Below are 15019 nucleotides of genomic sequence, written 5' to 3' on the forward strand. Positions count from 1 at the left end.
ACTTCGTAGAAAAGCTCTCTCCGTCTCTCTCATACTAGAATTATGAATCTCACACATTAGCGGCGTCACTCTCTATCTCACTCACACTTCGTAGAATAGCTCTCTCCGTCTCTCTCATAGTTACCGTTAAGAATTATGTCATAGTTACCGTTCCGAGCGAAGGATTGGGTACACTAAATAAATTTAAATTGAGAAATAAAAAATAGTTGAAAACCGGTTTTGTTCACAAAAAAAATTATTTGACCATAATCTAAGAAATAAAGTAGCAAGTGTAATACCATTTTGGAATCCTCTTAAAATGCGCCAACTTTTAAAGCTACTTGCCCAACCAGTGTAGTACATTTTTTTTTCGGTAGAGTGAGTTGAAATTGAACGAAAATTCAATTTCTCTTTTGATATGGGAATAATGTGTCATTTTTTTTTCAAAATTAGAGCAGTTGTGTCAAAATTTTAGACGACTAGCTACAGGAGCATTACTCAGGGTTACAAAATAATAAAAAAATTAAAATAAAGTGGAAATTTGTAGAAACGGGAAGTGAAAATGCGTCACAGGGTGTATATTTTTCGATTTTTTTCAAAATGGTCATAATTTTTAAAATATGTGACATAGATTTTATTTTTTATTTTTCTGATAACAGATATGACCTGGCCTATCACCCCGTTCCGGCTTGACGTCGCGTCCCGGGACACCCTGTATAATTAACAAGATAATTATTGTGTGCCCTACTAGAAAGTGATAAAAAAGTTAGAATACTGACTATGGGACATAGAACATAAGTTAACAATAAAAAGTTACACAGGTAGATAAGGAAGCTATAAATGTTTTATAATATTATAAATATTCTTATGGTTACTTGGTATAATTATCTGATACACTAGACACTGGGGGTTACCTTATCACTTTGTGATATAGATTATTTTATGAGCTCATTCAGATATTACAAACTTGGATGTTGGACTCTTATAATAAGCACATAAGTTTTGATAATCCAGACCTTTTGGTTCAAATTGGGGTTGTTACAACAACAAACGTAACTTTACGCCTTAACACATGAAAAATATTTTTGTGCTTCATCTAGTAATTAAAATAATTCCAAAAATAACAACCTTACCAATTCCAACATAAACTCCATACCGAATTATTTTGTCTTTTTATATCAATTGAATATTCATAAACTTACCATTATCTTTTATTTGTTTGACAACGGCATCTGCGAAGTTCGACCTGCCGGATCCATCCCTGCCACCTCCGAGGTCGTTGACAACCACTTTAGCGCCTCTTGATGCAAGTAGCAGAGCATACTCCTTGCCAAGACCACCTCCGGCACCCGTCACGATCGCCACACGACCGTCGAAGCGCAGCTGGTCCATTCTATCCGGCAAACGAATGTGAAATGAACGCACCAACCACTCGCAACTATAATTTCAATGAGTCAAAGTCCGACTCGCAAACAAGTTTATGATAAGAGTACACAAATACCGTGACTCGACGACAATATTACTTACGAACCACAATTTAAATAAATACCTTTTGATGTAAGATTATCGCCACTAACTGATAATAATTATCTAGTTACTACGGATTATAATAGTACAATCGCTTGATATGTGGTGAAGAACTCAAACAAGAGTCAATTCAAATTGTAGAAGAATGGAAGAATGACGGCCAAACGACAATCTTTCACATCCCCTCTACCCTGAATGAATTGATAATAATTGTGAATTTTAATGAATCACAGAGTAACCTACGACATCCGCTCGGACGACAGTCGACAACCGAGAATGACAGCTGTCAATGTAACTGTTTTTTTCGATGCATTCTATTTCATTCGTATTAAGTATTTTTCACGTGATCCAATATTGTTCCCAGCTTTTCATCATCACCGATGTCAGATTGACTTTGTTTTTGAATCATAATTACTTAGGTATACAACTGTCTAAGTAAGTGTGTAGGTAAGTGAGTGCAGTGACAATACCCCTTTAGCGATTATCTCTGCCTACCCCGATGGGAAAAAGGCGTGAAGTATACGTATGTATGTATCTTTGCGATTTAGGGCTGATTCGGTCGTCGTGAGGAGGTCGTGCCTCTGTCAAATATCTGTATTATGTTTTTATAATATGAACTAAAGACTGATTCATGTTCCGCGGTGCCGGGGCCGGGCCATGCTTCAGTCGTGCGCCGGCCGTAACACATCAAATATCTATATATGCTTTTGTATGAACATCATGTTAGACCTTGCCACAGTCGAGTCACGGTTGGGGCACGGCGTTGTATATTTTTTTTCGGTTCCAACTCGACACGATCGCAACACGTCTTATCTTACATGAATGCACTCGCCAGGCACCCGGAGGGTAGTCCACGTTGGACAATTGTGTAGTGGACAGTGCAAGCGTAAAATGCTCTCATTATCTATTAAATCTTTCTAGAGAGTGGCAAATCTTCTTCTTCTTCGGATTCTCATTTTCTCTAGACAAGACGTACACACCATCTTCTTTTTCTAGTTTCAATTTGTTTCCAATACTTCCTCATTATATATATAGCATAGCTACCAACTCAAGTTGTAAAAATTGCATTAATAACACAACCATATCCCTCAAGAGAAAAATGGAAAAAAAGAAAACCCGGCTGCTGCACGTTGGAAGCGACACGGTACGGTGACGGCCCGGACTCGACACAGTGTAACTTGAATCAGTGAATGACTGACACGGCCGGCGTACAGTGGAAACGACACGGCACTGTGACGGTCCGGACCCGGCACGGCTTAACGTGAATTAGGTTTGATTCAAGTTTGACTGGGCCGAGTCCGTGCTCCGGAGCATGTGTAAGATTATATTGTTCCGTATGCTCCAGAGCCCCAACTGTGCTACGGACTCGGTCCGGTCTAACATGAAGTTCATACAAAAGTATATGTAAATTATTGCACCGTGCCAGAGCACGACCCGGCCCCGGCACGGTGTAACGTGAATCATCCTTTAAAACTCTGATTGGAGAGCTTTAAAGCCTGCAGGCGAAGGAGAATAGGCGTGTCGCTTACCACCAGGCGCACGACTTGTTCGTCCCGTCACTTGGTATTATAAAACAAATGCGTTACAGCGTTTTAGTATATGATTTGTCAATTTTTGTATAAATTAGGCACCGACAATTATTTATTGGTTAATTTATTCTGTCTCTTTAATATTTTTTTTAATCCATGTGCTTTATCCCGTATTGTTCACACCGCCATTCCTATATTATTGGAAAATCCGGGCAGCAAAGAAATAAATTTGAACGGCTATTCTGGTAATATTTTTAAAATAACACAAGTATTTGTGTCAGGATACCAATCACATCTTTACCATTACCAGACTATAAAATACACACTGTTGTAAAACTGGACAAGAAGCTGTATGTAAGGTAAACGTAAATATATCGTAAAAGTTTACAATGTGTTCTGAAGAGTTCCAGGTAAGAGATACTACTATAGGAAATATTTATTTTATTGATTTGATTAACTATAATGATAAAATAAAGGGTACTTATTTACCATCAGGTTAGAAGTGAAAATAAACCGATTTGATAAACCATGCTCATCAATCAGTGTTTATTCGATTGTAACGTCTTATTAATAATATTTGATACCGATTTAATTTCTTATCGCTTGACCTTTTAAGTGTTGCGTAAAAGTAAATCCGTGATAATTCACTTCCGTGACTTCTGAATTCTGTTGCACTAACATAACTTGGTCAACACATTTTTTTATTATTTTCAATTGTTTATGAGCTGTCTTTGCCAAGCCATAAACTCTTATAGTTTGTGAAAATGAATTTGAAATGAATGGTTCATAACAAAGAATGCATAATATTTTATTAATTGTTGTAATACAGTACTCAAATATCTATAAAATATTATTTTCATAAGAATTACACTAAGATGTTGTTTTGTTAAATACCTATTTTGCTCAATTTTATTACCACTGATATAAACTTTTGACTAGGTACTTATATATAACTTGTAACATTTTAACATTTTCTTTTATTTACAATTTAGCTTTGGGTTTATTTGCATCCATCAGAGGTCCTAACTTCTGCGCTAACATGATATTACCAGCAAGTTTAAGTTTGCCCTTCAAATATGCAACCTGAGGACTGATGGTGCCAGCAGCTAGTTCCAGCAAATCTGTGTCAGAAATTGTCACTGTCACATCAGCTTTGCCTTCTTTTGGTGCTCCTTCGTACACGACTGGATTTTTAAGATCAACAGCTGTAAGAACAAAAAAAGTTTTTAGTTTGTAGTTTGTAATGGACTATAGGAGGAAATAACATAATCATATCTTTGGTAGATATCAAGTAGGTATCAAATAATCTGATGAAGGTTAATGATCATAAAGCGATTTGTGAGATTTAAAGCATTCGTTATCTATTTACCGTGTTTAATGAAAGTCGCAGTCTTACAGAAAAACTATATTATAGTAATAAATATTTTGTAGAAGGAGCACTTACTCCATTGTTTGGTAGTTTTTCCATTTTCGGTAACGTTATATAAAAAAATGCCGTTGATGCTCTTGGCCAAATCTGGATTGTTTGCTATTTCATTTTTCACTCTTTGGAAAACTTCATCGCTCTTCAAAGCGGCTGAAACTGGATTCGCTGAGAGTAGTCCGAAATTCCTCAGATTTCCTAGAAAAAAAAAAACGAAATACACATGTCTAAATTTTTCACTAGTATTTACCTTCACTTGACATTAATAAATATTTACAAGTTAAGCACTACAATACACATCGATGAACTTCTAAGTGGCAACATAAGTTCATTGATTGACCTTTACTTATAATTTACATATTTCATTGCATTTGATTATAATATAGACCTTATTTACTGCTTAATAATTGTTATATGCTTAGGTGTTAGTTTTTTAAAATATAAGCATGTACAGGAACTCAGTTATTAAATGTTGTTGTTATAAATAGGTGAGCCAATGTTTGGATAAGATCATTTTTAAAAATTACAAACTTATAATAATATAATTTGACCTTTCTAAGAGTATTGATTGATTTGTAAAATAAAATAATTACCGAAAAGTATGTAAACTTACAATAGCTTACCATTAAATCTTTTCATTTCAGGACTGGGTACGAACGGGGCTTGAATGCTTAAAGGATTCATTGCAGTGACAAAACACGAATGTCGGCCTCGCGTAGTAGCGGTATTGTTTTATATTAATGTGCAAACGTGAACGATGACTTGACGAAAATTTTAATTTTACGATAAGCCAACATTGATTACCTTACCTGAATCGATTGGTATAAAATTAAAGTGAGCTAACAAAATGAAGAGTAATTAGTGGTATCGTAATTGATGTAATTTATAAAAAATATTTTTGAATAGTTGATTTAAATCTTTGCCGCAACTTGCGTAATTTACGTAAACATATCATTTTTGCATTGGAGATAAGTTGTATCGACATTGTTTGACAGGCACTTGAGTTCGTTCGTGTAAAATATACCTTAATTTTGACTTACATTTTTTTCCACTAGCAACGCCAGAAAAAACCGTCGCTTTATTTAAGTTTTGATTTCGAAATCAGGGTGAAGGAAGCGAAGAAAACCAGAAAATTACTGTTGAAAAGAGCTTTATTACTTTTCAGATCATGACTACTTACCGTATAGAGCCCTCTTGGCAGCAGGAAGATGTGATAAATAACATTGTTGCAGATGATCCTCTGGCAGGTGATTGTTCTATAAATTACATCGCTTTATATGAAGTTCTGTACACATGAATGTTATTTTTGTACGTGTAACTATCGTCTGCAGTGATATATAATGAAGGCCAGTGGAGAATAAGCAGAGTTTCCCCACTATACAAACTCGAATACAAGGCAGTAAAACTGAAGCAGTATGGGACAAAAGTGCGCCAAGCAATTGTTAGCAGCGTCACCACTAACACACCTACAAAATATACGGTGAAATTCGAGAGCCAACCCAATTTAGTATATAATGAAGAGGACGCACCGGGTTTGCTGGTATACTTTCAACATTTTGTTTTACTTTACGATACTGACTGTTTTAGTTATAGGTCGATATTACTATAAAGACTATAAAGATGCTCTGTAGTGAGAGCCCATGGTCTACTTTAAATCACTAATTACATTCATTGTATACCAATTGAAACCAGATCAATACCTCTAATGAACAGTACGCCAATAAAACTTCGACAAAAAAAACAACAAAATTTCTTTTTTTTTCACTAGATTCGTTTTTTCACGGGATTGTCATGTGAGGTAACGCAGCAGATATACAAACCATATTTGTGTTGAAAAACGAGTGATTCGTTCTGTGTACTGTTTATGTTCTCGAGCTTCTCTCGGAGAACTATGGCATCACAGTACATTTATTCAAATATTTTGTATGCCCATAAAAATATGCATAATTTCATTAAGAAACAAGATATCCATAATATCAACCTTAGAACTAAGTCCAGTCATGGTACCACAATTTCATATAACTAAGGTAAACAATTGTTTTATGGGGAACTGTACACGTTTTTACAATAAGATTCCGGAGCATATATTAAGTTTACCATTTCCTGTGTTTAAAACTTACATTAAAAGTATTTTAATTGAAAAGTCATATTACAATATTGTAGACTATTGTGTTAGACAAAGATGTATGGAAAGACAACGTGAGTCTAGATTCCACACAGATATGATTCAAAATGTATTCTATAGCATTTAAGTTGAAATTTGAAAAGAGCAATCCCTAGAGTTTCTTGTTCGTTCTTCTCAGGGAGGTCGGCATAGTGAACGAGAAGTAGCTTAAAAAAAAGACGTTTTGAAGTGTCAAATTTTTACCAATGGAATATATGATTAATTGACTTTGACTTTGTTTATTTTTGGAATTTTCTGTTTTCACAAAACATAATATTAGTAAATAAATATAACTCTTTACAAAAATAACAGAAAATGACCAAAGAATAAAGTTGACATAGTGTTCATTGGAGGTATCAAGATAGTGTTACACGCAAGTTATTGTCAGTATATATATACTACACTTGAGACCTCAGTGGTTGAAAGTTTTTTTATAGTGGGCACTGGATGTGGAGGTCCTGAGTTTGATTCCAGGACTAATATGGGAAATGAAATTTTATAAGTTGGTTCTTGCCTGAAAGGTCTAGGTAGTGCCCCAGAGTGAATTCCATTACTCTGGTACCCATAGCACCAGAAATTCCATTTGGGACCATGTAATTGCTGTGGTTCCTTATGTATGCTACATTCTCATCTCGCTTCTATAGTGCACTATGTTGGATTCTCTGTTCAGACTTTTATTTTTTTTATAATATCTAGTAATGGGACAAACAAGTTGTGCATCTGATGGTAAGCTACACGGCTGTCCATAACAGTTGCAGTGCCACTCAGAGCTTTTAATCACAAAGATCTGAGAGGCACTGCATACAGACATGTTGACATGTCGCTTGTGCCTGTAATTTCACCAGCACTCTTACCCTTCAAAACTGGAACACAGTAATGCTGACATTACTACTTGGCGGCAGAAATAGATAAAATGGCAGTACTACCCTGGATGAACTCTTTCACAAGGCGCTCTACTGATACTAAAGACCCACAAGATTCCCGTAAAACCCATTCAGGGAATGAACTTTCCCACATTGGTTCGTATCTGGGTATCCTGGGGAGTGCTAATTCTATTGCTCTAGTACTTATAGCAAAGGGAATGTCCTAGTTTGAGACCAGCAGGGATAGCACGATTGAGCGCGACTTGCGTGAGATTGATATTTTCTATGCGAGAATAACAGGTATCTCGTGTTTTATGTCACTCACGTGCAAGACGCGCCCTGTAGTGCTAGTCGAACCGGTAATTGGAGTGGTTTGATCCCTATTTACTTTTGATACTGTTGCGAACCGGTCTCATACCCGCTCGGCACGAAACGCGAAGGAGGACGACACGACCAACGTGACGTTACGGCGAGCGAGCGGCAGCGGCACAGGAGCAGCGCCTTATCGACAGCCACCGGCGGCGGTCGATCCCTATACATTTATTTAATATAAACCAGTACAGCTGTATAATTGAGACTGCGAATATACCAGTCCTATTGCAAATACACTCCACTTTTATTTCATGTCCCTTAGGACCCTAACAAAAGTATATTTAAGATAAAATTCTGTACTTAGTATAAAAAAATCCCTTTCAGATTACAATATCATCAACACAAGAGAACACAAAGAAAACTAAATTGGCATATACAGCTGCCCTCCTGTCCTGGGGTGTATTTACAGTTCTGGACAATGCAGTGCACTTACCATACATGTTGGAGAGAGGGGAACAGAAGTTGGGAGTGGCCGTGAAAGATACCTTGCAAACTTTGTTTGATTGTCAAGTAAAGCAGTATCAGTTTACACAGGTATTCAAACTTCGAAACCATTAATTAATTTTGTTATTGCAGTTAATCCATTGATATCATCAACCCATTTATACATCCCACTGCTGGGCACGGGTGTCCTCTCAGGTGAGGGTTTAGGCCACAGTCTGCCACGTTGACCCAATGCGGGTTGGGGACTTCACAGATTTTCTGAGGGTTGTGAATCTTCTTTGACATGCAAGTTTCATCATGATGTTTTCCTTCACTGAAAAGCTCATGATTACATTTCAAATTTAATTTTGCATATAAATTTCAAGAAAGGTGTGTGCCCTGACTCTAACCCAAGGCCTCTACTTGAAAGTCAAACCATTAATTATGTAATATTTCCAGAACCAATTACTGCATATAGGCTTGAAATTCCTAGAGAATGACACCTCTGTGAACAGAGACCCTTTTGTATTTGTATACAAAACTCCACAAGTAGACCTAAAGGACAAATTGACTATTGCTTTGGACATTGGAGATATGAAAATAATATGGAATGGGTAAGTATATATCGACGCCCCACTGAATAAACGTATATGGGTGAATTTCACTTTCCGAATTTCAATGGCACTTTTTGAGTGATTTTTGTAAAACCCTTTTTTCTTTTGCTTTTAAGGTCTTAAACGTACAAATCAAGTTATGTCAATAATTATAAAATCACAAAAATATTTAGGTTAAATACAACAAAAAAAACGATATTTTAGGTCACATGAATGAGATAACGTAACACAAATTATTTTCTCGTAAACATAAATGAGAAAGATGGCACAGAAATGAGAAATTATTATTACAACACACATTTTATCGTTCACAAAAGAACATTTAACATTAACAAATATTTTAATATGACTTCTTGTATCAAAATCCTTCTCATCCGTGTAAGGCCATCTATCTATCTACATATATGTTATATAAACGTCATATAAACTTTGTTGTACATCAATACATCATCATCACCACCATCAACAACATCATCATGATCACCATTATCATCAGCATCATTACCATTCACATCATCATCACAATCATCGTCATCATCACTACAATCATCATCGTCGTCACCATCACCATCATCATCATCATAATCGTCACCACCACCACTATCACCATCTAATTGTTATATGTCAAGTGTCAAAAGTATGCTGGACCGTTATAAAAGTGCATGGATTTTAAAGTTCCCTTTGTCTAATTGATGTACAGTAAAGTTTATAAAACTATTACTTAATACTTATTTAGATAGATTGCTGTTCTACACTCCAATCCGACAGGAGCCCCTTCTCACGTGTGCGAAGGGTAAAGGTGATGCGGTATGAACTTTTGTTATTAGGAGGCTTTTAGTTGAATTGACACTAATGATAAAAAAAATTGAAACACATTTTGTATTCCCAAGAAAACATGTTTATAATAAATTGGAAAGTTACGATATGTATTCGACTTGTAAGTTATTAGAGTTTATCCTCGATGGGAAATACTGCGATTTCCACGAGTGTTTAATTTTTTTTCTTCTTTTCTTAAAATTAGGGCGACGCGGAACCGGCTCCCATGAATGAGAAATTGCCCACTTTTTTTAATTTTTATTTATTACTGTGACGTAGTAAAGTAGTCTTTTTATGTGTAACACAGACTAAGTAAGCAAGCAATCATATTAAATAAATAATGCTTAGCATTCATGTAATAACATAAAAGTTATTGAAAGGGACACATTATTGGAGGTTATCTGAAAACGACCCGTATAATACGTGATAAACATGTACAAATAGATAATACACATTTTTTCAGTAGGGCTTATGAATATGGCTATACATATAAGTATACATATTACAAGTGTAACATTCTTCATTATCTGGAAGTGAACTGTAGTTAATTCACAAAATCAATGGCCTTGGCTGCCTGCAACTAAAAAGTATATTAGGTCGTCACTAGGTCTTTACCTCTTACATCACCTTGTCCGTTTAGTAACCTTGGGTATTAAATAATAATCTAGGTTATGCAATATTATTTGATAATATTTGAATTTGTACATATGTATAACAAAATGTTTACATTATTTAATGAGATACAAAATATTTGTATTTATCTATGGATAACAAGGAATACACTAACTTACAATCGCCCACATGTTTTTGTTTTAATAATATATTATGAAAATTCTGAAACAATTGTACCCTTGGCATAATAGAACCGCATGCTTTCATGCGTCAATAAAAAAATTTACTTCAAAAGTCATTCATCCCCTAGTTTGCCACCCTCAGAGGTGGAATATTTTCTTCCAATTTAAATGGGAGCACTAATGAGGTACCCTCTTACCAACAAAGAAGAATCATCAAAAGTGGTTCACAAAAGCTGAAGTTATCGCGTAACATACATACAAAAAAAATACAGTCGAATTGAGAACCTTCTTCTTTTTTTGAAGTTGATTAAAAATAATACAAACTACATGGAACAAATTATGTTTAAGTAAACTTTTGTAACTCTCCTTCTAAAGCATTAAAAAGTTGTTGTAATTTAGTTCATAGAATCTTTAAACCTCTCTCCTGTAAAACTTGTCATTTTGCAGATGTGATCTTATTACACCAAGGGTGTATAGGTAACGATTTTACTATGCTAGAGAAACACATAGTAAATTCTCATCTGCAACATGATGGAGATTGCCAATAATTTTTATAAAATGTGCTTTGTGCCTTTGGGTAAAAGGGTGATATCAACTAGTATAACAATGAAAAGGAAATATGATGAATGGTACAGTGTCTGCTGCAACATAATAGTTTAATATGATTTGGTGTCAAAGGTATAAAACCAATAAAATGTATTATTAACGTGTATTATCTTTTCCAGGGTACAACAAGAAGTGGGCAATAAATCAGAACTGGTAAACCTGGCCTATCAAATACTGCAGAATCAAATATTCTGTATGATAAGTTTAGATATTTCAGTCTTACAACTTTGCGAGTTGATCCTACCAAAAGCTGAAGTAAAAAGTTCTGGAATTATCAAAATGAAGACACCTGAAAATGTCAATTGTCTATTTACTACCTTAAATGAAGTTGATGATGCAAATAGTTCAAAAGTTAGTGATGTATCTCATTAGATAAGTTATTAGTAAGGTTAGATAAGGTATAAACGCAATTACTAAAATAGTTGTTTTCATTGTATTAATATGAACTCTAAACCAAAGCACATGGTGTGCTTTTTTGTGAACATATAAGATATAATGAATAAATGAAGATTTAAATGCATTTGTTAAAGATATTCTATCATATAGTGAATACCAGTTGTTAATAATTGTAACTAGTTTATTTAAAAGAAACCGACCTCAAAAGTTGGTTTATGTGGGTATATCAGTACCTACTAGAAAATTTTACTGGACCCACTAGTGGAACCAAGTCTGAAAGGGGCGGAACAATTACATCTGTTTGCCAAGTTTTATTGAAATCGGTTATCGGCAAGTGCGCGAAACCGGATTCATCACCCAGTTTGCCACCCTTAGAGGTGGAATATTTTCTTCAAATTGAAATGGGACCAATACCGAGGTACCCTCTTTCCAACAAAAAAAAATAAAATATTCATCAAAATTCACAAATATATATATATATATATATATATAAAATAACAAAGCAGTACCAGGTAGTAAAACTCGAGATTTTGCAGGCTAAGGTGTCATCTCATCATCTGTGAAAAAGTTGTAGGTTGTGTGAGCATTCTTATTTCTACAAATTGTCAGGTTATATGAGGCAGTACTTCCCTTCTATTTGCGTAAAACACAAATTCTTTTTAGCCGTTCCCGACCATATCAGTGTAGGCCTTCAGTTTCTGGCACTTTTCTCGGTTCTGTGCCACCTGCATTCTATTCAACACTGCCACGTCCTTTACTTCGTCCCTCCAATGCGTCTGCGGTCTCCCTCTGGGGTATTTTTTCTCCCTCTGGGGTATCTTTTCTCCCCAACGTCGCCATTCGAAGACCTCCTTACACCAGGGCAGCCAAACACGAAAATAAGACACAGTAAATGGTTTTTCAACATATACTCATTATGAATTACACCTTACAAATGTGTTTGCATATTGTAAGCTTATACAATATTTATCATATCATTACAATGTGCTAAACTTAAACATAACCTATTTTGTAATCATGTCTTAATTTACCTTGCAAGCAGTCCTTTTTAACATCTTTTTATTATTAGCTGGTCTTGTACAAGATCTAACATATAGGCCACCATCCTAAAAGCTTGTAATTTCTGCGGTAATCTAAGTTTTTTTATTACATTAACTGCAAGGTTTAAAAGGCCGGTATAATTTATTAACCACAACATTGGGCATCATGGATGGAAATGAAAAGGGCTTTATTTCGTGGACATACTGAAAAGAATACAAAATATACATATTTTCGCTAAAACAATATTCATTTTATTTTTCTTGTAGTAGACATTTTTAAAAACAATTCATAATAACAACATAAATAAAATATACTTTGTATTTTTAAGCGTTAAAGAAACAAATTATTTTAAATATTTGAAAAACTGGAAAGTAACAGACGACAACAGGTGTGTAGTTTACACTTGTAAACTTATAAAATACAATGAAATTAGTTAAAACTTACAAAATAAATAAAGTCAAAACTGTTTCACATGTAGTCGGTTTTCTATACTTAATGAATATGTATATTTTAGTAATATTCCAATGCTAACAAGTCACTTTTGGACCCTGAAATTGTGACTCATACCATAGTATAATAAGTTAATAATACAAATATGGTAACTCACAAACCTAGCATAAACAAATGTAAACGCGCGGCTTATATGTGTGCGCGCCCGCCGCAATCCGTGTACGGACGCATAATCTCGTGATGCACTCGCGTTGCATAGCGCTGGCAGTCCCACGCGTCTTTCATTATTACACGAATGTGTACGTCCGTACATGGCGCCTGGTGGTCGTGTACACATACAAGCCGCGTTGCTACGTTTGTATGGAGTTACCATACTTATTATACTATGCTCATACGTAGTACGAACTTCCGATGTTACATTTATCTTGATGTAAGTACACAATGGACAAAATGTAACTTATCAGCTTTTGCTAAATAAGTGGCTAAATCATTAAAATATTTTGGCTCTAATTATGTTTAAATCAAAGATACGTAAAACAGTTTTCAATCGAAAATGAGATACTGTACTATAAATAAATACTTTAAACCATTCCTAAAATTATCACACAAAATGAATCTATAACTAGGTATCAATACACTTTTGGTTATAATTGTAATAGGTATTATGTGAAACATTTTATTAATAAATGCCAAATTATCAAGAATCCTTACACAATCTTGTATTGGCCAATGATTTTTACAGAAAATTACATAAAAGATTTTTTTGGGTTTTCCTCAGAGCGTTCAATCTTAGTAATGTTCAGAATTGAATCATTAATTAACCTCTGAAACAGAACATACAATGTGAGCAACCATTATCACTAAGAGAACATTGTACGGTATTTTCTTACTGCAAAAGTGCTCTATTAGTAGTCTTCATTGACAGTAAATAAGTACTTCACTATTTCTCTAAGTTTTCTACTTTACATTGAATACCAATTTGGGCATAAATATCTGTGCCCGCCCACCTATGAAATGTTCGTACTGAACATAACTAACATTCAGATGCTCTGAGGTAGGACACCTTTATTTACCATTTACATGTATGTATCTAACAATTATGCCTAATTATTTTTTACGATTCTGTCTAGAAACCTAAATAGTAGAAGAAATTATACTGCTAATACAGTAGTGCCTATTTTTTCTTTTTTCTTTTTCACATTTATTACAAAAGCACCACGCTAGGTGACAATTGACAATGGTGTCTATTACTCATTGACCTATGCTATTACTCATTCAATCAAACTAAATTGAGGGGATTAAACAGTAATATGCCGCCGTCCTTTTCATTTACCCTCAGACGGTAGTATTTACTTTTAAAGCCATTAATTAAGCACGATTCGAAGTATCTGAGCAGCACTCTTAATCCACCCACAAAGTAGTTTTAAATACGTGTAAGAAAAGCTCTTTCTCTGACATAAATACAGAAAACTTGAATAGGGAGTAGGTATGACGTTTATATTCTTTTCTATTTTGTTAAATCTTTCTGCCATAAACTAGGTTTACCAGAAAAAAGACCTTTAAATTCGTACGATAGTAAGGTATAAGATGTGTTTGTGACAAAAAGAGAATGGCATTATCTATCATCAACGCAGCGTGGTATATTAAAATGAGCCTAAGAATATTTGAGATTAAGTTAAACATTACTGCCTTCACATAACCAAGGTTGTTAAGAAAGTATGCAATTTTTTATATTGACAGCTACCTTATTTGCCGAATTAGCTATTCTTGTCATCGCCGTAGATGTAGGAAAATACATGTTTTTTTTTTTAAATATTGATGTTGATCTTATAGTAACGAAGGTATTTATTTAGTCTGTTCTCTACAAGATTTACCGGCTTGTCTGTAATATGAGTTGTTATGTTAGCTTTTATGCATCATTGTTAGTGTTTTTATTTTTATTCTAATGTAAGTGTGCATTTGACCTTCATCTCACCTGATGGAAAGCGACGATGAGGTTGACGATGTAGCATGCACACCTAA

General features: G+C 34.7%; 3 protein-coding genes across 3 annotated transcripts in view; 1 reads left to right on the plus strand and 2 right to left on the minus strand.

Moving 5' to 3' along the window:
- Positions 1-1371, minus strand: part of LOC113230951 (peroxisomal multifunctional enzyme type 2) — a 27681-nt gene extending 26310 nt beyond the window's left edge. Inside the window, exon 1 of the mRNA XM_026465061.1 lies at positions 1182-1371. Within this exon, the coding sequence (XP_026320846.1) occupies positions 1182-1371 (190 nt within the window). The remainder of the gene's footprint in view (positions 1-1181) is intronic.
- Positions 1372-3925: 2554 nt separating this feature from the next.
- Positions 3926-5165, minus strand: LOC113231063 (non-specific lipid-transfer protein-like 1). The gene is made up of 3 exons (XM_026465227.1): positions 5082-5165; positions 4480-4656; positions 3926-4240 (listed from the first exon to the last, which is right to left on the minus strand). Exons 1-3 carry the CDS (start codon positions 5140-5142, stop codon positions 4017-4019), a joined length of 462 nt encoding a protein of 153 aa, XP_026321012.1. The 5' UTR covers positions 5143-5165; the 3' UTR covers positions 3926-4016.
- A 390-nt stretch (positions 5166-5555) lies between these two features.
- Positions 5556-11702, plus strand: LOC113231062. The gene is made up of 5 exons (XM_026465226.1): positions 5556-5705; positions 5790-5998; positions 8182-8391; positions 8740-8894; positions 11230-11702. The coding sequence occupies exons 1-5, from the start codon at positions 5627-5629 to the stop codon at positions 11480-11482; spliced, it is 906 nt and encodes a 301-aa protein (XP_026321011.1). The 5' UTR covers positions 5556-5626; the 3' UTR covers positions 11483-11702.
- The last annotated feature ends 3317 nt before the right edge of the window (positions 11703-15019 follow it).

The sequence above is a fragment of the Hyposmocoma kahamanoa genome, unplaced genomic scaffold (genome assembly GCF_003589595.1).
Source record: "Hyposmocoma kahamanoa isolate Upper Pololo Valley unplaced genomic scaffold, ASM358959v1 64, whole genome shotgun sequence".
Taxonomy (NCBI): Eukaryota; Metazoa; Arthropoda; class Insecta; order Lepidoptera; family Cosmopterigidae; genus Hyposmocoma; species Hyposmocoma kahamanoa.

What these genes read in the sequence shown, in the direction of transcription:
- LOC113231062 (XM_026465226.1), top strand. Translation starts at nt 5,627, where the DNA reads ATGACTACTTACCGTATAGAGCCCTCTTGGCAGCAGGAAGATGTGATA. An exon ending in AGGACGCACCGGGTTTGCTG is followed by an intron (nt 5,999 to 8,181) that starts GTATACTTTCAA and finishes AATCCCTTTCAG; the next exon opens with ATTACAATATCATCAACACA. An exon ending in AGCAGTATCAGTTTACACAG is followed by an intron (nt 8,392 to 8,739) that starts GTATTCAAACTT and finishes TAATATTTCCAG; the next exon opens with AACCAATTACTGCATATAGG.
- LOC113231063 (XM_026465227.1), bottom strand. Translation starts at nt 5,142, where the DNA reads ATGAATCCTTTAAGCATTCAAGCCCCGTTCGTACCCAGTCCTGAAATG. An exon ending in TGAAATGAAAAGATTTAATG is followed by an intron (nt 4,657 to 5,081) that starts GTAAGCTATTGT and finishes TTTTTTTTCTAG; the next exon opens with GAAATCTGAGGAATTTCGGA. An exon ending in AAAAACTACCAAACAATGGA is followed by an intron (nt 4,241 to 4,479) that starts GTAAGTGCTCCT and finishes TTGTTCTTACAG; the next exon opens with CTGTTGATCTTAAAAATCCA.